General features: G+C 42.4%; 1 protein-coding gene across 5 annotated transcripts in view; it reads right to left on the minus strand.

Annotated features, from left to right (window-relative positions):
- Positions 1–13,637, minus strand: part of PDE4D (phosphodiesterase 4D) — a 595,186-nt gene that overhangs the window by 226,013 nt on the left and 355,536 nt on the right. For 2 of the 5 annotated variants that reach the window (XM_072136766.1, XM_072136757.1), the window contains exon 1: positions 3,055–3,371. The exons of the other annotated variants lie outside the window; for them this stretch is intronic. In XM_072136766.1, the coding sequence (XP_071992867.1) occupies positions 3,055–3,143 (89 nt within the window). In that variant the 5' untranslated portion in view covers positions 3,144–3,371. Of the gene's footprint in view, positions 1–3,054; positions 3,372–13,637 lie in introns of those variants that run through there. 5 annotated transcript variants of the gene reach the window in all.

Genomic DNA, 13,637 nt, shown 5'->3' on the forward strand with positions numbered 1-13,637 from the left:
GCTGTATGTAGCTGTGTTAATATGGATGAGACGACTGTATGTAGCTGTGTTACTGGGGGTGAGGCAGCTGTATGTAGCTGTGTTACTGGCGAGGCGGCTGTATGTAGCTGTGTTACTGGGGGTGAGGCGGCTGTATGTAGCTGAGTGACTGGGGGTGAGGCGGCTGTATGTAGCTGTGTTACTGGGGGCGAGGCGGCTGTATGTAGCTGTGCTACTGGGGGTGAGGCGGCTGTATGTAGCTGTGTTACTGGGGATGAGGCAGCTGTATGTAGCGGTGTTACTGCGTGGATAGTGTGCAGGAAGACGTGTATGCACGCTGCACACAGTGGGGGCCTCCACCAGATTTTGCGCCCAGGGGCCCCCACCAACCTTAATCCGGCCCTGTTTACGGAGGTAATATTAGTCATAGTCCTGATCAGTTCATATGGGATAGAAACACTTTATAAGTCCCCTAACTTTCCAAGGCCTGGGTGAAACACTATCTTCTTTATCCCCTGAAGTTCTGCACTTGATCCCTATTGATCACACAATGATAGACTATGCAAAAAAATAGACCATCAAAAATTGTCTTCCTTTTTACCAAGAAAACCCCTTTATTGCTAAATAATTATGAGATGACATGTAGAATTTAAAGGTACCGTTGTATATCTGTAATTTCATCTCTGTAGAATCCTTTGTCTAAAGACAGGTTTTATCTTATAACTTATCGTCATAGCGATCAAATATTTCTTTGCCCATTGTACCCGTCAATCATAAAGTGATGTAATATTCTAGTAATATGTCTCATTGTGTAAGATGGGAATCCAGATGTTGTATGTTTGGTCCATGTGTAAACAGACCTAGGGGCGTAACTAGGAGAAGCAGGGCCCCATAGCCCCTTCACGCTTAAAAATATACATATTACACACATATATACACACACATTTATATATGTATATACATGAACATACAGTTCTTCACACACACATATACACACATATAGAGCATATATACATCATAAATACACACACATACATATACAGATGTACAGCATATACACACACATACAGTATATACACACCATATACAAATATAACATATACACATGAAAAATATTATATATACATATTATGCTGTACATTGTGCAGCATAATATATATAATAGTGCACATCCTCCATTCTTTAGTGCCATTTCAGATGACAGGGCCCCATGACACTGTGGGCCCCATAGCGGCTGTTATGGCTGCTCCCACTGTAATTACGCCCCTGAGTAGAACTACATTGCAGAGGACTCGAAGATCCTTGGAGATACTTGTCCTCTTCATCCGTCTACTCCCAACACATACAAACTGAATACAGGCGGTCCCCTACTTAAGGACACCCGACTTACAGACAACCCATAGTTACAGACAGACCCTTCTGACCTCTGGTGAACCTTTCTGGATGCTTTACTATAGTCCTAGATTGCAATAATCAGTTGTAAAGTGTCTGTAATGAAGCTTTATTGATAATCCTTGGTCCCATTACAGAAAAAAATGTTTAAACTCCAATTGTCAATGAGGCCAATTTTTTATTTTGTCTGGATCTACAATTATAAAATATACAGTTTCGACTTACATACAAATTCAACTTAAGAACAAACCTCTGGACCCTATCTTGTACGTAACCCGGGGACTGCCTGTACACACACAGTATGTAAATGAATAATTTTACACATGGATATCTCAATGAAGATATTTAATTATTTAATTAATTTTTCACTGAACAGCTATGAAAAAACAAATACAACGTACCTTTAGCACAAAAAACATTCCCCCATAAAAAAGTAACGAGTAAAAATACATTCTTGTTTTATGTTTTTGTCATTGAGATAAATTGTATTTAGGATTTCTTCATTATATCTGGTTTGGAGGAAGACTCAAGATAAGGGGGCCCAAGTTGAAACTCAAAAATAAAAGAGAAAACTCAAGAAGGTATTTTTACAGTTTTTTTTTAAAGAGGGAATGGTCTTATACAGGTTTTTTTTTCCAGCTGTGGTTGTTGGAATATGAATATGTCATTGGGCAGGGCCAACGCCAGCACCGGGCATACCCTTGCAAATGCCGGACCTAGAGCTGATAGGGGGGCCCACACAACCGGATTTCACCCTGGCAGCATCTGGTGAGGAAGTCTGTATAAACTAAAACTATGAGGGGGCTGTATATAAAATAATAATTTATGAATTTTTAATTCCGCCACATAAATTCACTGCAAAGGGGCCCACTGAGGCTCTATCGCCCAGTGGCCTACTGAATCCTGGAGCCAACCCTGCCATTGAGTCAATTCCTGAAAAAATCAACTACTTGCTGAAACTGGAAGACGGGCCATACCTAAAAGATTGCGTCCAGTAAATAAATAAGAATTAACCCCTTTATTGGATCAGACCTAATGAATCAATATTCTACATTATGTCCCATCAGGGTCTTACACACTATAATGCAAAGCATGGTCAGTTTAAAAGATTTACCTCTTGTTTTACCAAAATATAGTACTAAGAAAATACTGCTGTATACAGGCCACACAATACCGCCATATAGTGCTTATATAATATCGAAAATATAATATATATAATAATGAGTCCTATAGGCACTTGCCCTATTGCGATAAATAGGCCCTGGGTATATACTTATCATTCCATCCCCAAAAACTAGCCCTGAAGGAAAACCTGCTTCAGCTACGAAGCGCGACACAGCCATCTGCAACCATAGATTTAGGTTAATGTGTTATTTAAGTGTAGAAGATAAGATGTGCTCGGTTCGCAGAGGTTGTATTACGTTACAGGCAGCGAGTATAAGCCCCGTCGCTTCACGAAACACTAATCCATGGGAATCAGAATGGAAATTACCACGCACACATTTACATATGTCGACTTTGGTCGGAGTTTCTGCGCCTTCATACAACTTTTACTATAAGTGAACTACAAAGTTTTACAGTGAAAGCGGCCAAAGGATACGTATGTAAATGAGACTCAAGAGACGAGACTCAACGCTACAAGCTCAGACGCACAAGAGACACAACAGAGTTATATATAGTTACCTGTAGGATTTCAGAAATCTCAATCTCATCTTTGTCCTGGGTGACAGGCGAAGGCCGGGGGCTCCGGCTGAATCCCAAAGGAAGGCCATGGAAAGGGCAATGTTAATGCCGCGCGGAAAATATGATCCAGATGGTGATCAGGATAAGTGACGGAGCAGACATATAGGGGGTGCAGTGCAAAGACCATAGAGCCCCCTTGGCATCTGGGGGGGTTCTGTGCCAGGGTAAAGACACGGAGGGTTTGCGAAAACAGACGAGGAGGGATAACCAGGATTTCCTGCTGAGTGACACCTGCCCTGCTGCAGAGCTGTCACACTCAGGCTTGGCGCACAGCAGACACTTCTTTATTCAAGTGGGAATCTCTGTCCGGCTAAATCTGTTTATCTGTATACAAAAATAGCTCTGGGTTCTAGCGCCGCTCACGTGTGGCAATTTGTTTAATATGCCAGGGGCGGGCTGTATTTACCATCGCAGGGTTAATAGAAAGTAGTCCATGTAAACAGCGACGGATTATCCGCTACCTGAAATCTATCACCCGGCTTCTATGTACAATTCTCATCAAAGGACGAGGTCACATTTTTCATCAAATCTCATGAACATGAATTACTTTTTTTTTTTTTAAATTAAAGTAAAAATATATCATTTATAAAAAATATCTAAAATATAATATAAATATAAAAATATACATTTTTTATGTCATAGATAGATGTGAAAACTCTAGGATCCAGGAGAAAGGGAGTTAGCGGTATGTATATATATATATTTTTTAAATCTGCTCCGGTTTTGTGGCAAGCTGCAATACCAGACTCCGCCAATAGTCTGAAGTGGCACTGTTTCTTTAAAAAAAACAACAAAAAAAGTATAATTCTCTGTAATTTCTTTAAGGAACTTTGTCACCAGATTTTACCCCATTAAAGTAGCAGAACCAACAATTGGCTGCAGCACTGACTTGCCCAAGACACTTGGCAAAACTACACAAGTTTTTATTTAACCCCTTCTAACATATAGGTGCTTATTTACTAAGGGTCCGCAGATTGCATTTCCGTAGGACTTCCCGACATTTTCGGGAATTGCGCGGCTGTGACAGCTATTTAGCAGGAGATTGTGCAGGAGCTATTTGATCGAATTGTGGCGCAGCTGCAGCGGCTTTCATGCAAAATGAAACTATATAAATGAAAAACTGTGGTGTATTTATCTGACAGAAAGAGATGTATATGCTTGTATTATGTCACCATTAATTTTTATCATTATTTGCTGTTTATATATTAATTATTATAAATATTTTCATTTTTTACAGGCAGAACAAACACGCTGATATTAAAAAAAAAAACAACAACAAAAAACTTAAATGACATCAAATAATAATAGACTCAATATTTACCTGATAAAGTCGAAATGGTCTTTGGTTATTTTGCTACAGCAATCACGTGGGTATAAGGCATGTCAATATTGCAGCCAATCGGTGGAGCTGTGTTATGTTATTTTATCTTCCCTAAAATTTCCTATCCTTCATGTTTTCTGTACTTGATTTGCCACCCACATCTATTCTTCCTTATTGAGCCTTAGAGAGAGAAACTGCAGCATCATCCCCCTCCTCTGTATTTTCACTTTAAAGTAAATCTACCATCAAAATCAAGTATAACAAACCAGGGACATTTACTTATAGATCCAGGCACCGTGACTGAGGTAATCTTCTTATATTTATTATCCATGGCCTCCTTCCTTCTAAAAGCAAATGTTAAAATTATGCCAATGAGCCATAAGGATTTTGGAGGTAGTTACCTGAGCCTCTCCATGCTGTAGCTTCACAGGTTGTTACACTGTGCAGGAACACTGAGGTTATGCTGGGGGAGCAGGGGGAGAAGAGACAGTGTAACAGCATGAGAAGCTACAGCACAGAGGGGCTCTAGTTACACCCCCCATATTTTAAATGGTCAATTTTTAGAAGCAAGGAGGCCATGGATAACATATATAAGAAGATTACCACATGCACAGTGCTTGGATCTATGAATAAAGGTGCATTCAGACAGCCAGGTGCTCAGATGCCAGGGAAGCACAGGGCTGGGAGGAGGCAGACAAGTGATGGCTCTTCCTGACTTGGTGACGTTGCGGTGAGATGCTATGTGCTCACCTCAAAACGGGAGCCATAGAAGTCTTGTGGCAAATTTGAATGAGCCCTAAGTGTCCCTGGTTTATCATTCTTGATTTCCATAGTAGTCTTTCTTGAATATATATATACATACACACTCTTTATTCCTAGTTTAATTGTATTCTAATGTCTAATCTTTATGTATATACCTAATGATATGTAAAGCGCTCTGGAATATGATGGCGCTATATAAAGATTTATTATGATTATGGATTTTGGTTAAAGGAAACCTACCACTTGAAATGGCAGGTTTCAGATGGCAATACCGGGCACCAGCTCAGGGTGAGCTGGTGCCAGAGCTTATTTTTGTTAGTGTTTTAAACCGCTGTATCGCAGTTTAAAACACTTTTTAAACTTTATAGCCGGCGCAGGGAGGTACACGCTCGGCGCTTACTATGCGCGCGGCTCTCATTCACTTCCTATGTAGCCGCGCACACGGTCGCGCACATGGTAAGCGCCGAGCGCGTACCTCCCTGCGCCAGCTATAAAGTTTAAAAAGTGTTTTAAACCGCGATACAGCGGTTTAAAACACTAAAAATAACCCTGAGCTGGTGCTCGGTATTTCCATCTGAAGCCTGCCGGTTTCCTTTAAGAATATTAACAGCAAACAGCAGTTTTCCTCCCAATGTCTACTCCTGTCTATAGAGATACACACACATGTATATATATACTTATATAAACACTATACATTGAGCCTGTCGTTACACTACGGTATGATGAGTAGCATTTGGATACATTGTAGCCTGTCCCCTTATTCCCATATATAAGATATTAGAGGATAGCGCTGCAGGCGACCAGTATTGTGCCCCAGACAAGCCATAGAGAGCTGTGATCTCTCGCAGCAGCCTCCTACTGTGCGGGATTAAGCCTGAGTGGCTGTTTGCTGCTGGAGTAATCCGTCTGTCAGTGTATTTGGGATTGTTTGTACATATGGTATAATAATGTAATATACTGCAGCCGCTTGTGTATTTTCCAGCTTTATGATTGAACATAAACTGCACAGATCAGGAAGGTAACAGGGAGCATAAAGATAAAAAATTGCTGTATACTGGAATAAAAAATATAATACATCTTTATCTTCTCTGGAGAGAGTCTGTTCCTGTTAGTCCTATGGGCTCTGAATAAGGTGAAGCTGCTGGGGGATTATCTGCACAATGTAAAAGGGCATGGGGTAAAAAGCATAATCTCATGAAATATTTGCAAATGCAAATTAATAAAAAAATGATTGTATAGTGTTTCTGGGATCTCTTCATACTTGACTCTCTTGGTGCTGCTACCAATTTGTACTCCTGGGGGAGATCTCCCAGCAAAAACAGTCTCCTTCTCCCTCTGGCAGCAGATTTTATAATCATTTTTTCTACTGCAAAAGGAGTCTATACTGCTATGTGGCCATAATACTGCTCCTTTCCTGCCAAGCAGGGCAGAACACTGTTTTGATTGGCTACTCTGAAGTAAACAGAGGGTCATTACGCAGGACCAGGCTGTGGTCAGAGTGACTCAGCCTGTGTGTCCAGAAGCACTCCCTTTGAACAACAAGGCTGCAATATTATAAGTTGATCTCAAAACTCTTTAATGGGCAGATTTCTGAAACATGAGTAGACATATTTACTAAATGAGGGGCATGAGAGGGCCATGCTCAACTGCGGAGCAGGATACACGGCTGCACCAGGGCTTCATAAATCTCCCACTCAACTATCATTTTAGATGCACATGTCCTGTATAGATGGTGGGGGGGCCCTCTAGTGGCAGGGCCGAGAAACCCAAGTCTGGTGCAATACTGATGGCAAAAACTATCCACCAGCAGAATTAAGTCCAGGGTTTACTGTTTTGTAGATATGTGTGTACGTAGTAGTCTGGGAGTATGATGACATATAACGTTTCAGGTCCAGGAGACATACATTCCATAGAAGACAGACAGAACTTATGGGTCCAGATTTACTAAATCCCCTGCGCCAGTTTTCTGTTGGACTTTGCAAGTTCTTTTATGTGCAAATTGCTTGCACGTGTATTTAAGAAGAATGTTACGACATTTTTGGCGCGGCTGCACTATACCTGAGGCGACACAAAATTCTGCACATGAAGGGCCATTCCGGGGCTCATTCGGGCCATGCGCCACATTTATCATGCAGAGTCTGACAGAAGTGTGTTACACGATCTATGTTAAAAGTGCATTTAAAAAAAAGTGGTACAATCTGTCGGAGCAGTGCAGGGGTCGCCAGATTCATGAAGAACAGGCGCCAGAAATCCTGAATATGGCGCCCCCTGCACACCACACAGGCAAACTGCACATAGTACAGTTTTCACAGTTTTTGATAAATGTGGGCACTATATACAATGGAATGAGATGTCTCTGTGATGAGTAGCCGCAGGCCACGCTTTCTCCGCCTCACACTACTTTGTATTCTCTCTTCAAATCATTGCATAGAAACCTGCCAACACAGACGGTCTCATCGAGGTCAGGCACATAAGCTCCTTACAATTAAGATTATTGTGAAGAAGTCTTAAGCCTTGATTTCAAAAACTGTATCTTGTGGTTCTTAAGACGAAAAGACTGACACTAATTGTCACTAATAATTTAGATCCTGTGTAATCAGTATCATAGTGTTATGGCCGAACCTTCATATTCCACTGTCTCTATAGGGCCTCATGCAGATGAACGGGTGCAGGAGGACGGAGAGATGAGCGCTCCTCACTCCTCCCCTCTCTGGTTGCAGAGAACCTTGGCGTACCTGCTAACTATCCCGGATTGATCAGGATAGTTCTACAGTTTCTGGTTTTAGGCTGTTACACTGTTCCGGAGGACTGCCACTGCCCCCTGCCACTGTGTGCTGAAACTCCCTGCTGTAACGAGAGGAGGGAGGGTGCACTGCTGAGTGAGCAGGGGGGGAGTGAAACGTGCTTCTGCACAGTGTAACAGTCTGAGTAGCCAGAGCATAGAGGGATTTTGGTAACGTCCCATGCAGAGCCCTTGTGGCTCATTAGCATAATTTCCAAAGCTTATTTTTAGAAGGATGGGGGCCATGGATAACAAATATAAGAAGATTACCACAGTCACGGTGCCTGGATCTAGTAGTGGATCTAAATGTGTCCCTGGTTTATCATGATGGATTTTGATGGTAGATTTCCTTTAAATGGTGAAGCAGGGAGACATTAGCTCGCAGCTTTACCTTTGTGCCTATGCACTTGATGTGCAAACTTCCGGATTTAGAGCAGCACACAGCAAAGACAAGTGAAGATGAGAGGACTACTGTGCAGCCGCTGCCACTTCTTTTGGATTTTTTTTCACCATTCAAAAAGTTGGGAGGTGTGGTCCTTGGTAGAAGCAGCTCTGGTGGAGCTTTAGTAGAGGCGCTCTGCTCAGAAAGTTGGGGTTAACCATGGATTAGATTACTGGGAACCTGAACTGTGTGAACCAGGAAGTGCAGTCAAATCTGGGCCCATAAAACATCTGATGCAAATACAAATGGACCTGGTGCTGGTTTTGTACTGGGCCCGCCACATTCACATAAATTCTCTACCTCTATCCTTATCTACCCAAGGGAAACCAGAAAAACCACCGGGGCACACGACTCAGTATTTCAGTCTTTACATTTCAGAAACTGGTGGGGCTCCCAGCATCCAGTCTCATTTACTGTACTCGCCAATGACACACAGACTGCAAACTAAACCACTGACCAGTGCGCATGTTATTGTGCATGGACCCTAAGGTAGCCGTCCTGGAGATATGTTATCTTACCGTTTTGCATGTTGTTAGTGGTTACAGGACTCTTAATATATGATTCAAAATCCTTGATTGAAGCCTCACAAATGCAATGGGGCATTGTCCTCACACTTCTGTGCTCTTAGCTCTGTGCATCAAACTGCTCCACAGGCTCATTCCTCAAATAGTTACTAGACTGCTACGTCCATATGCAAGATGCAATTTTTTTCTGGAATATCTTTTCTGATATCTAAATTTTTGCTAAAATATACCAAAATATTTACTTGTGGCTTCTCTTCTCTGCTGAGCTTCTCATTTCTTAAAGGGACAAAGAAGCAGAGAATATTCAATGGTTGCTGCTTTTCCGTAATTTCTTTTAATTCAAATGAGCAATATAGCGTAATTAGAAAAAATAATTTGCAGTAGTGGAATGAGAATTTTTGGTAGCATAGAGAAAAATACTTCATAGCCAGACAGATAGATACACTCACATAAAATGAGTTCTAGTGTTCACTGTAAGAAGAAAGCCATTGAGGCAATGTGCTAATCTCTCCACTAGATGGAGACAAACCCTCAGTAATGCAGACAATGCAATATATCAGTGACTGAGAAGAGTAGAGGAGCTCAGATTGTACATATAATATACGCTCACCGGCCACTTTATTAGGTACACCTGTCCAACTGCTCGTTAACACTTAATTACTAATCAGCCAATCACATGGCGGCAACTCATTGCATTTAGGCATGTAGACATGGTCAAGACAATCTCCTGCAGTTCAAACCGAGCATCAGTATGGGGAAGAAAGGTGATTTGAGTGCCTTTGAACGTGGCATGGTTGTTGGTGCCAGAAGGGCTGGTCTGAATATTTCAGAAACTGCTGATCTACTGGGATTTTCACGCACAACCATCTCTAGGGTTTACAGAGAATGGTCCGAAAAAGAAAAAACATCCAGTGAGCGCCAGTTCTGTGGGCGGAAATGCCTTGTTGATGCCATAGGTCAGAGGAGAATGGGCAGACTGGTTCGAGCTGATAGAAAGGCAACAGTGACTCAAATCGCCACCCGTTACAACCAAGGTAGGCAGAAGAGCATCTCTGAACGCACAGTACGTCCAACTTTGAGGCAGATGGGCTACAGCAGCAGAAGACCACACCGGGTGCCACTCCTTTCAGCTAAGAACAGGAAACTGAGGCAAATTGGAAATTGGACAGTATAAGATTGGAAAAACGTTGCCTGGTCTGATGAGTCTCGATTTCTGCTGCGACATTCGGATGGTAGGGTCAGAATTTGGCATCAACAACATGAAAGCATGGATCCATCCTGCCTTGTATCAACGGTTCAGGCTGGTGGTGTCATGGTGTGGGGAATATTTTCTTGGCACTCTTTGGGTCCCTTGGTACCAATTGAGTATCGTTGCTATGCCACAGCCTACCTGAGTATTGTTGCTGACCATGTCCATCCCTTTATGAGCACAATGTACCCTGTAACATCTGATGGCTACTTTCAGCAGGATAATGCGCCATGTCATAAAGCTGGAATCATCTCAGACTGGTTTCTTGAACATGACAATGAGTTCACTGTACTCAAATGGCCTCCACAGTCACCAGATCTCAATCCAATAGAGCATCTTTGGGATGTGGTGGAACGGGAGATTCGCATCATGGATGTGCAGCCGACAAATCTGCGGCAACTGTGTGATGCCATCATGTCAATATGGACCAAAATCTCTGAGGAGCTTCCAGCACCTTGTTGTATCTAAAGTGGCCGGTGAGTGTATATAATACATATAATATGTACATATAATTAAATATAATCAGAGTGCAATCAGTTTTCAGTCAGAGTTTGTTCAGTGTCTCAGTTTTCAATGCAATTTTAATGCGTTTTTCACGCACACGTGAAAAGGACTCAATTTCTATGGCAATTGATGCATGAAAAAACGCATAGCACTTGCATTGCACTTGCAGGTGTCTCAGAGTGCAATGCGTCTTTGATGTGTCTCCATAGACTCTTACGGTGCTTTTTCATGTGCGTGACTTGCAAAAGTAGAGCATGCCGAGATTTAAATGTGCGTAAAACAAAACGCGCGTGCGTGAAGAAAAATGCAAGTCTGAAAAAGCCCATTGATTACAATAGGTCAGAGTGCAATGCAAGTTCTGCACGTCAAAAGCACGCGCACAAAACGTGTGTGAAAAACGCAAGTGTGGAAGGGGCCAAGTGTAACATGCAGTGCACCTCTGTGTCCTCTTCATGCCCGGCACAGTTATGTTATCCAGTCTGCTCTGCTCCTTATCCAGCCACTAGATGTCAGATCTGCAGTTCTGTTTTGCTTTATCTGATGATTTCAGAAACCTGTATTTCCTCTAAAGCAGGGGGGTCACATTAATCTATTCCAGGGCCACATGGCCTAGTGGTTTCTTTAAAAGGGCTGAATGACATTTTATTTCTGTATAAATGTATCTACTTGAGCTGTTAATTAGTTACATTTAAGTGCAACCACAAATCTGAATATATAGGGGCTCATTTACTAAGGGCTCCGCGGCCGCACTTTTGTTGGGTTTCCCGCCTTTTTCCACTTTGCGCTGCCAGGATTTTGGCGCACACAAGCGGATTTTGGCGCAATCACGTCGGCTTTCACGCGTCAGAAATCGGAGGCCGTGGCCGACGGAAAACCTGACGGATTCGGAAAAAAACACGGAATTTAAAAAACGAAGTGTGTCGCAAAATCAAGCACTCACATGCACCGAGAAGAACCAAGTGAACTCCGCCGAACCTAGACACAGCAGCGACACCTAGTGGACATCGGGCGCACGAACTTAGTGATTCGCCGAAAGACCCAAATCCTCGTCGGAGAACGCACCGCTGGATCGCGACAGGACCGGGTAAGTAAATCTGCCCCATAGTGGGTACAACATTTAGACCCCTTTAGAATTTTCACTCTGTTTCATTGCAGCCAATTGGTAATATAAAAAAAGTGATTTTTTAACTCATTAATGTACACTCTGCCGCCATCCTGAAATGTACATATTTTTGCTAATTTATTAGGCAGGAAAAACAGAAATATCACATGGTCATAAGTATTCAGGTCCTTTGCTCAGTATTGAGTAGAAGCAGCTAGTACAGCCAGGAGTCGTCTTGGGAACAAGTTTTTCACACCTGGATTTAGGGATTCTCTGCCTCTTCCTTGCAGATCCTCTCCGGTTCCATCAGGTTGGATTTTTCAAGTCTCTCCAGGGATGCTCAGTTGGGTTTAGTGCAGAGGCGCCAGATTCACAATTTGTGATGCACGTTCTTCATGAATCTTGCACCCCCAGCACTGCTCCGACAGAGTGCACCAACTTTTTTTTTTTTTTTTTTTGGGGGGGGGTACCTTTAATATGGGGCATGCAACACACTTCTGTCTGACTTTGCATGTTGAATCAGGTGCACGGTCTGACTGAGCACCAGAACTCCCCCTTCAGTGCAGAAATTTGTACCACAAAATGGTTGCGTGTGACACAAATGTGGCGCGGACACTTCTTAAATGCCTGTACAAGCAGTTTGCACCGAAAAGAACTTGCAAAATCCGAAAGAAAACTGGCGCAAGGACCTTAGTAAATGTGCCCCACTGTCTTGTTGGAAGGTGAATCCTCGGCCCAGTCTGAGGTCCAGAGCATCTGGGAGAGGTTTTCATCCAGGATTCCTCTGTACTTGGCGCATTCATCTTTCCTTCAATTACTAGTGGTCCTGTTCCTGCCCCCATAGCCTGATGCTGCCACTACCATGTGTCACTGCTGGGATTGTATTTATCAGGTGATGAGCAGGGCTTGGTTTTCTCCACCCCTTAGAATTAAAAACAAAAAGTTCAATCTTTGTCTCATCAGACCAGAGAATCTTATTTCTCAGTCTGGGAGTCCTTCATGTTTATTTTTCCAAACTATATGCAGCTTTCATATGTCACTGAGCAAAGGCTTCCGTTGGCAGACTCTGCCATTAAGCCCCGACTGGTGGAGGCTCCAGTGATAGTTGACTCTCACCAAAGCTTAGTTTGGCTGGATGCCTAGGTTGAGGAAGAGTTGTGCTCATCCCAAACTTTTTCCATTTAAGAATTATGGAGGCCACCGTGCTCTTAGGAACCTTGAGTGCTGCAGAAATGATTTTGTAACCTTGATCAGATCTGTGCCTTTTCACAATTCTGTGCTTCTTTGGCAGTTCTTTAGACCTCACGATTCTCATGTGCTCTGACATGCACTGTGAGCTGTGAGGTCTTATATAGACAGGTGTGTGCATTTCCTGATCATATCCAGTCAGTTTAACTAGGAGGATCAAGGAGGTTCAGGAGGAAATGGACAGCATTTCAGTTAAATATGAGTGTCACAGCAAAGGGTGTGAATACTTATGACCATGTGATATTTAAGTTTTTCTTGTTTAATAAATTAGTAAAAATATCTACATTTCTATTTTTTTTGGTCCAGATGGGGCAGAATGTACATTAATGAGCAAAAAAAAAAGTACTTGATCTTACCAATTGGATGCAATGAAACAATGAGTGAAAATTTTAAAGGGGCCTGAATATTTTCCTTATACGCTGATTGTTATATAACCAGAGACACGGGCATGGTCAGCATGTGCCCCCACATAGTAGCACAGAGTCACAGACAGTACTGCTAAGCTCCGCAGCATATAGTGGATATGATGCTGATTATTTTTTCTGGAGATTCTGGGTGACATTTCTTAAAATAACATAGCATTTTTATA

This window comes from Engystomops pustulosus, chromosome 1 (genome assembly GCF_040894005.1).
Source record: "Engystomops pustulosus chromosome 1, aEngPut4.maternal, whole genome shotgun sequence".
Taxonomy (NCBI): Eukaryota; Metazoa; Chordata; class Amphibia; order Anura; family Leptodactylidae; genus Engystomops; species Engystomops pustulosus.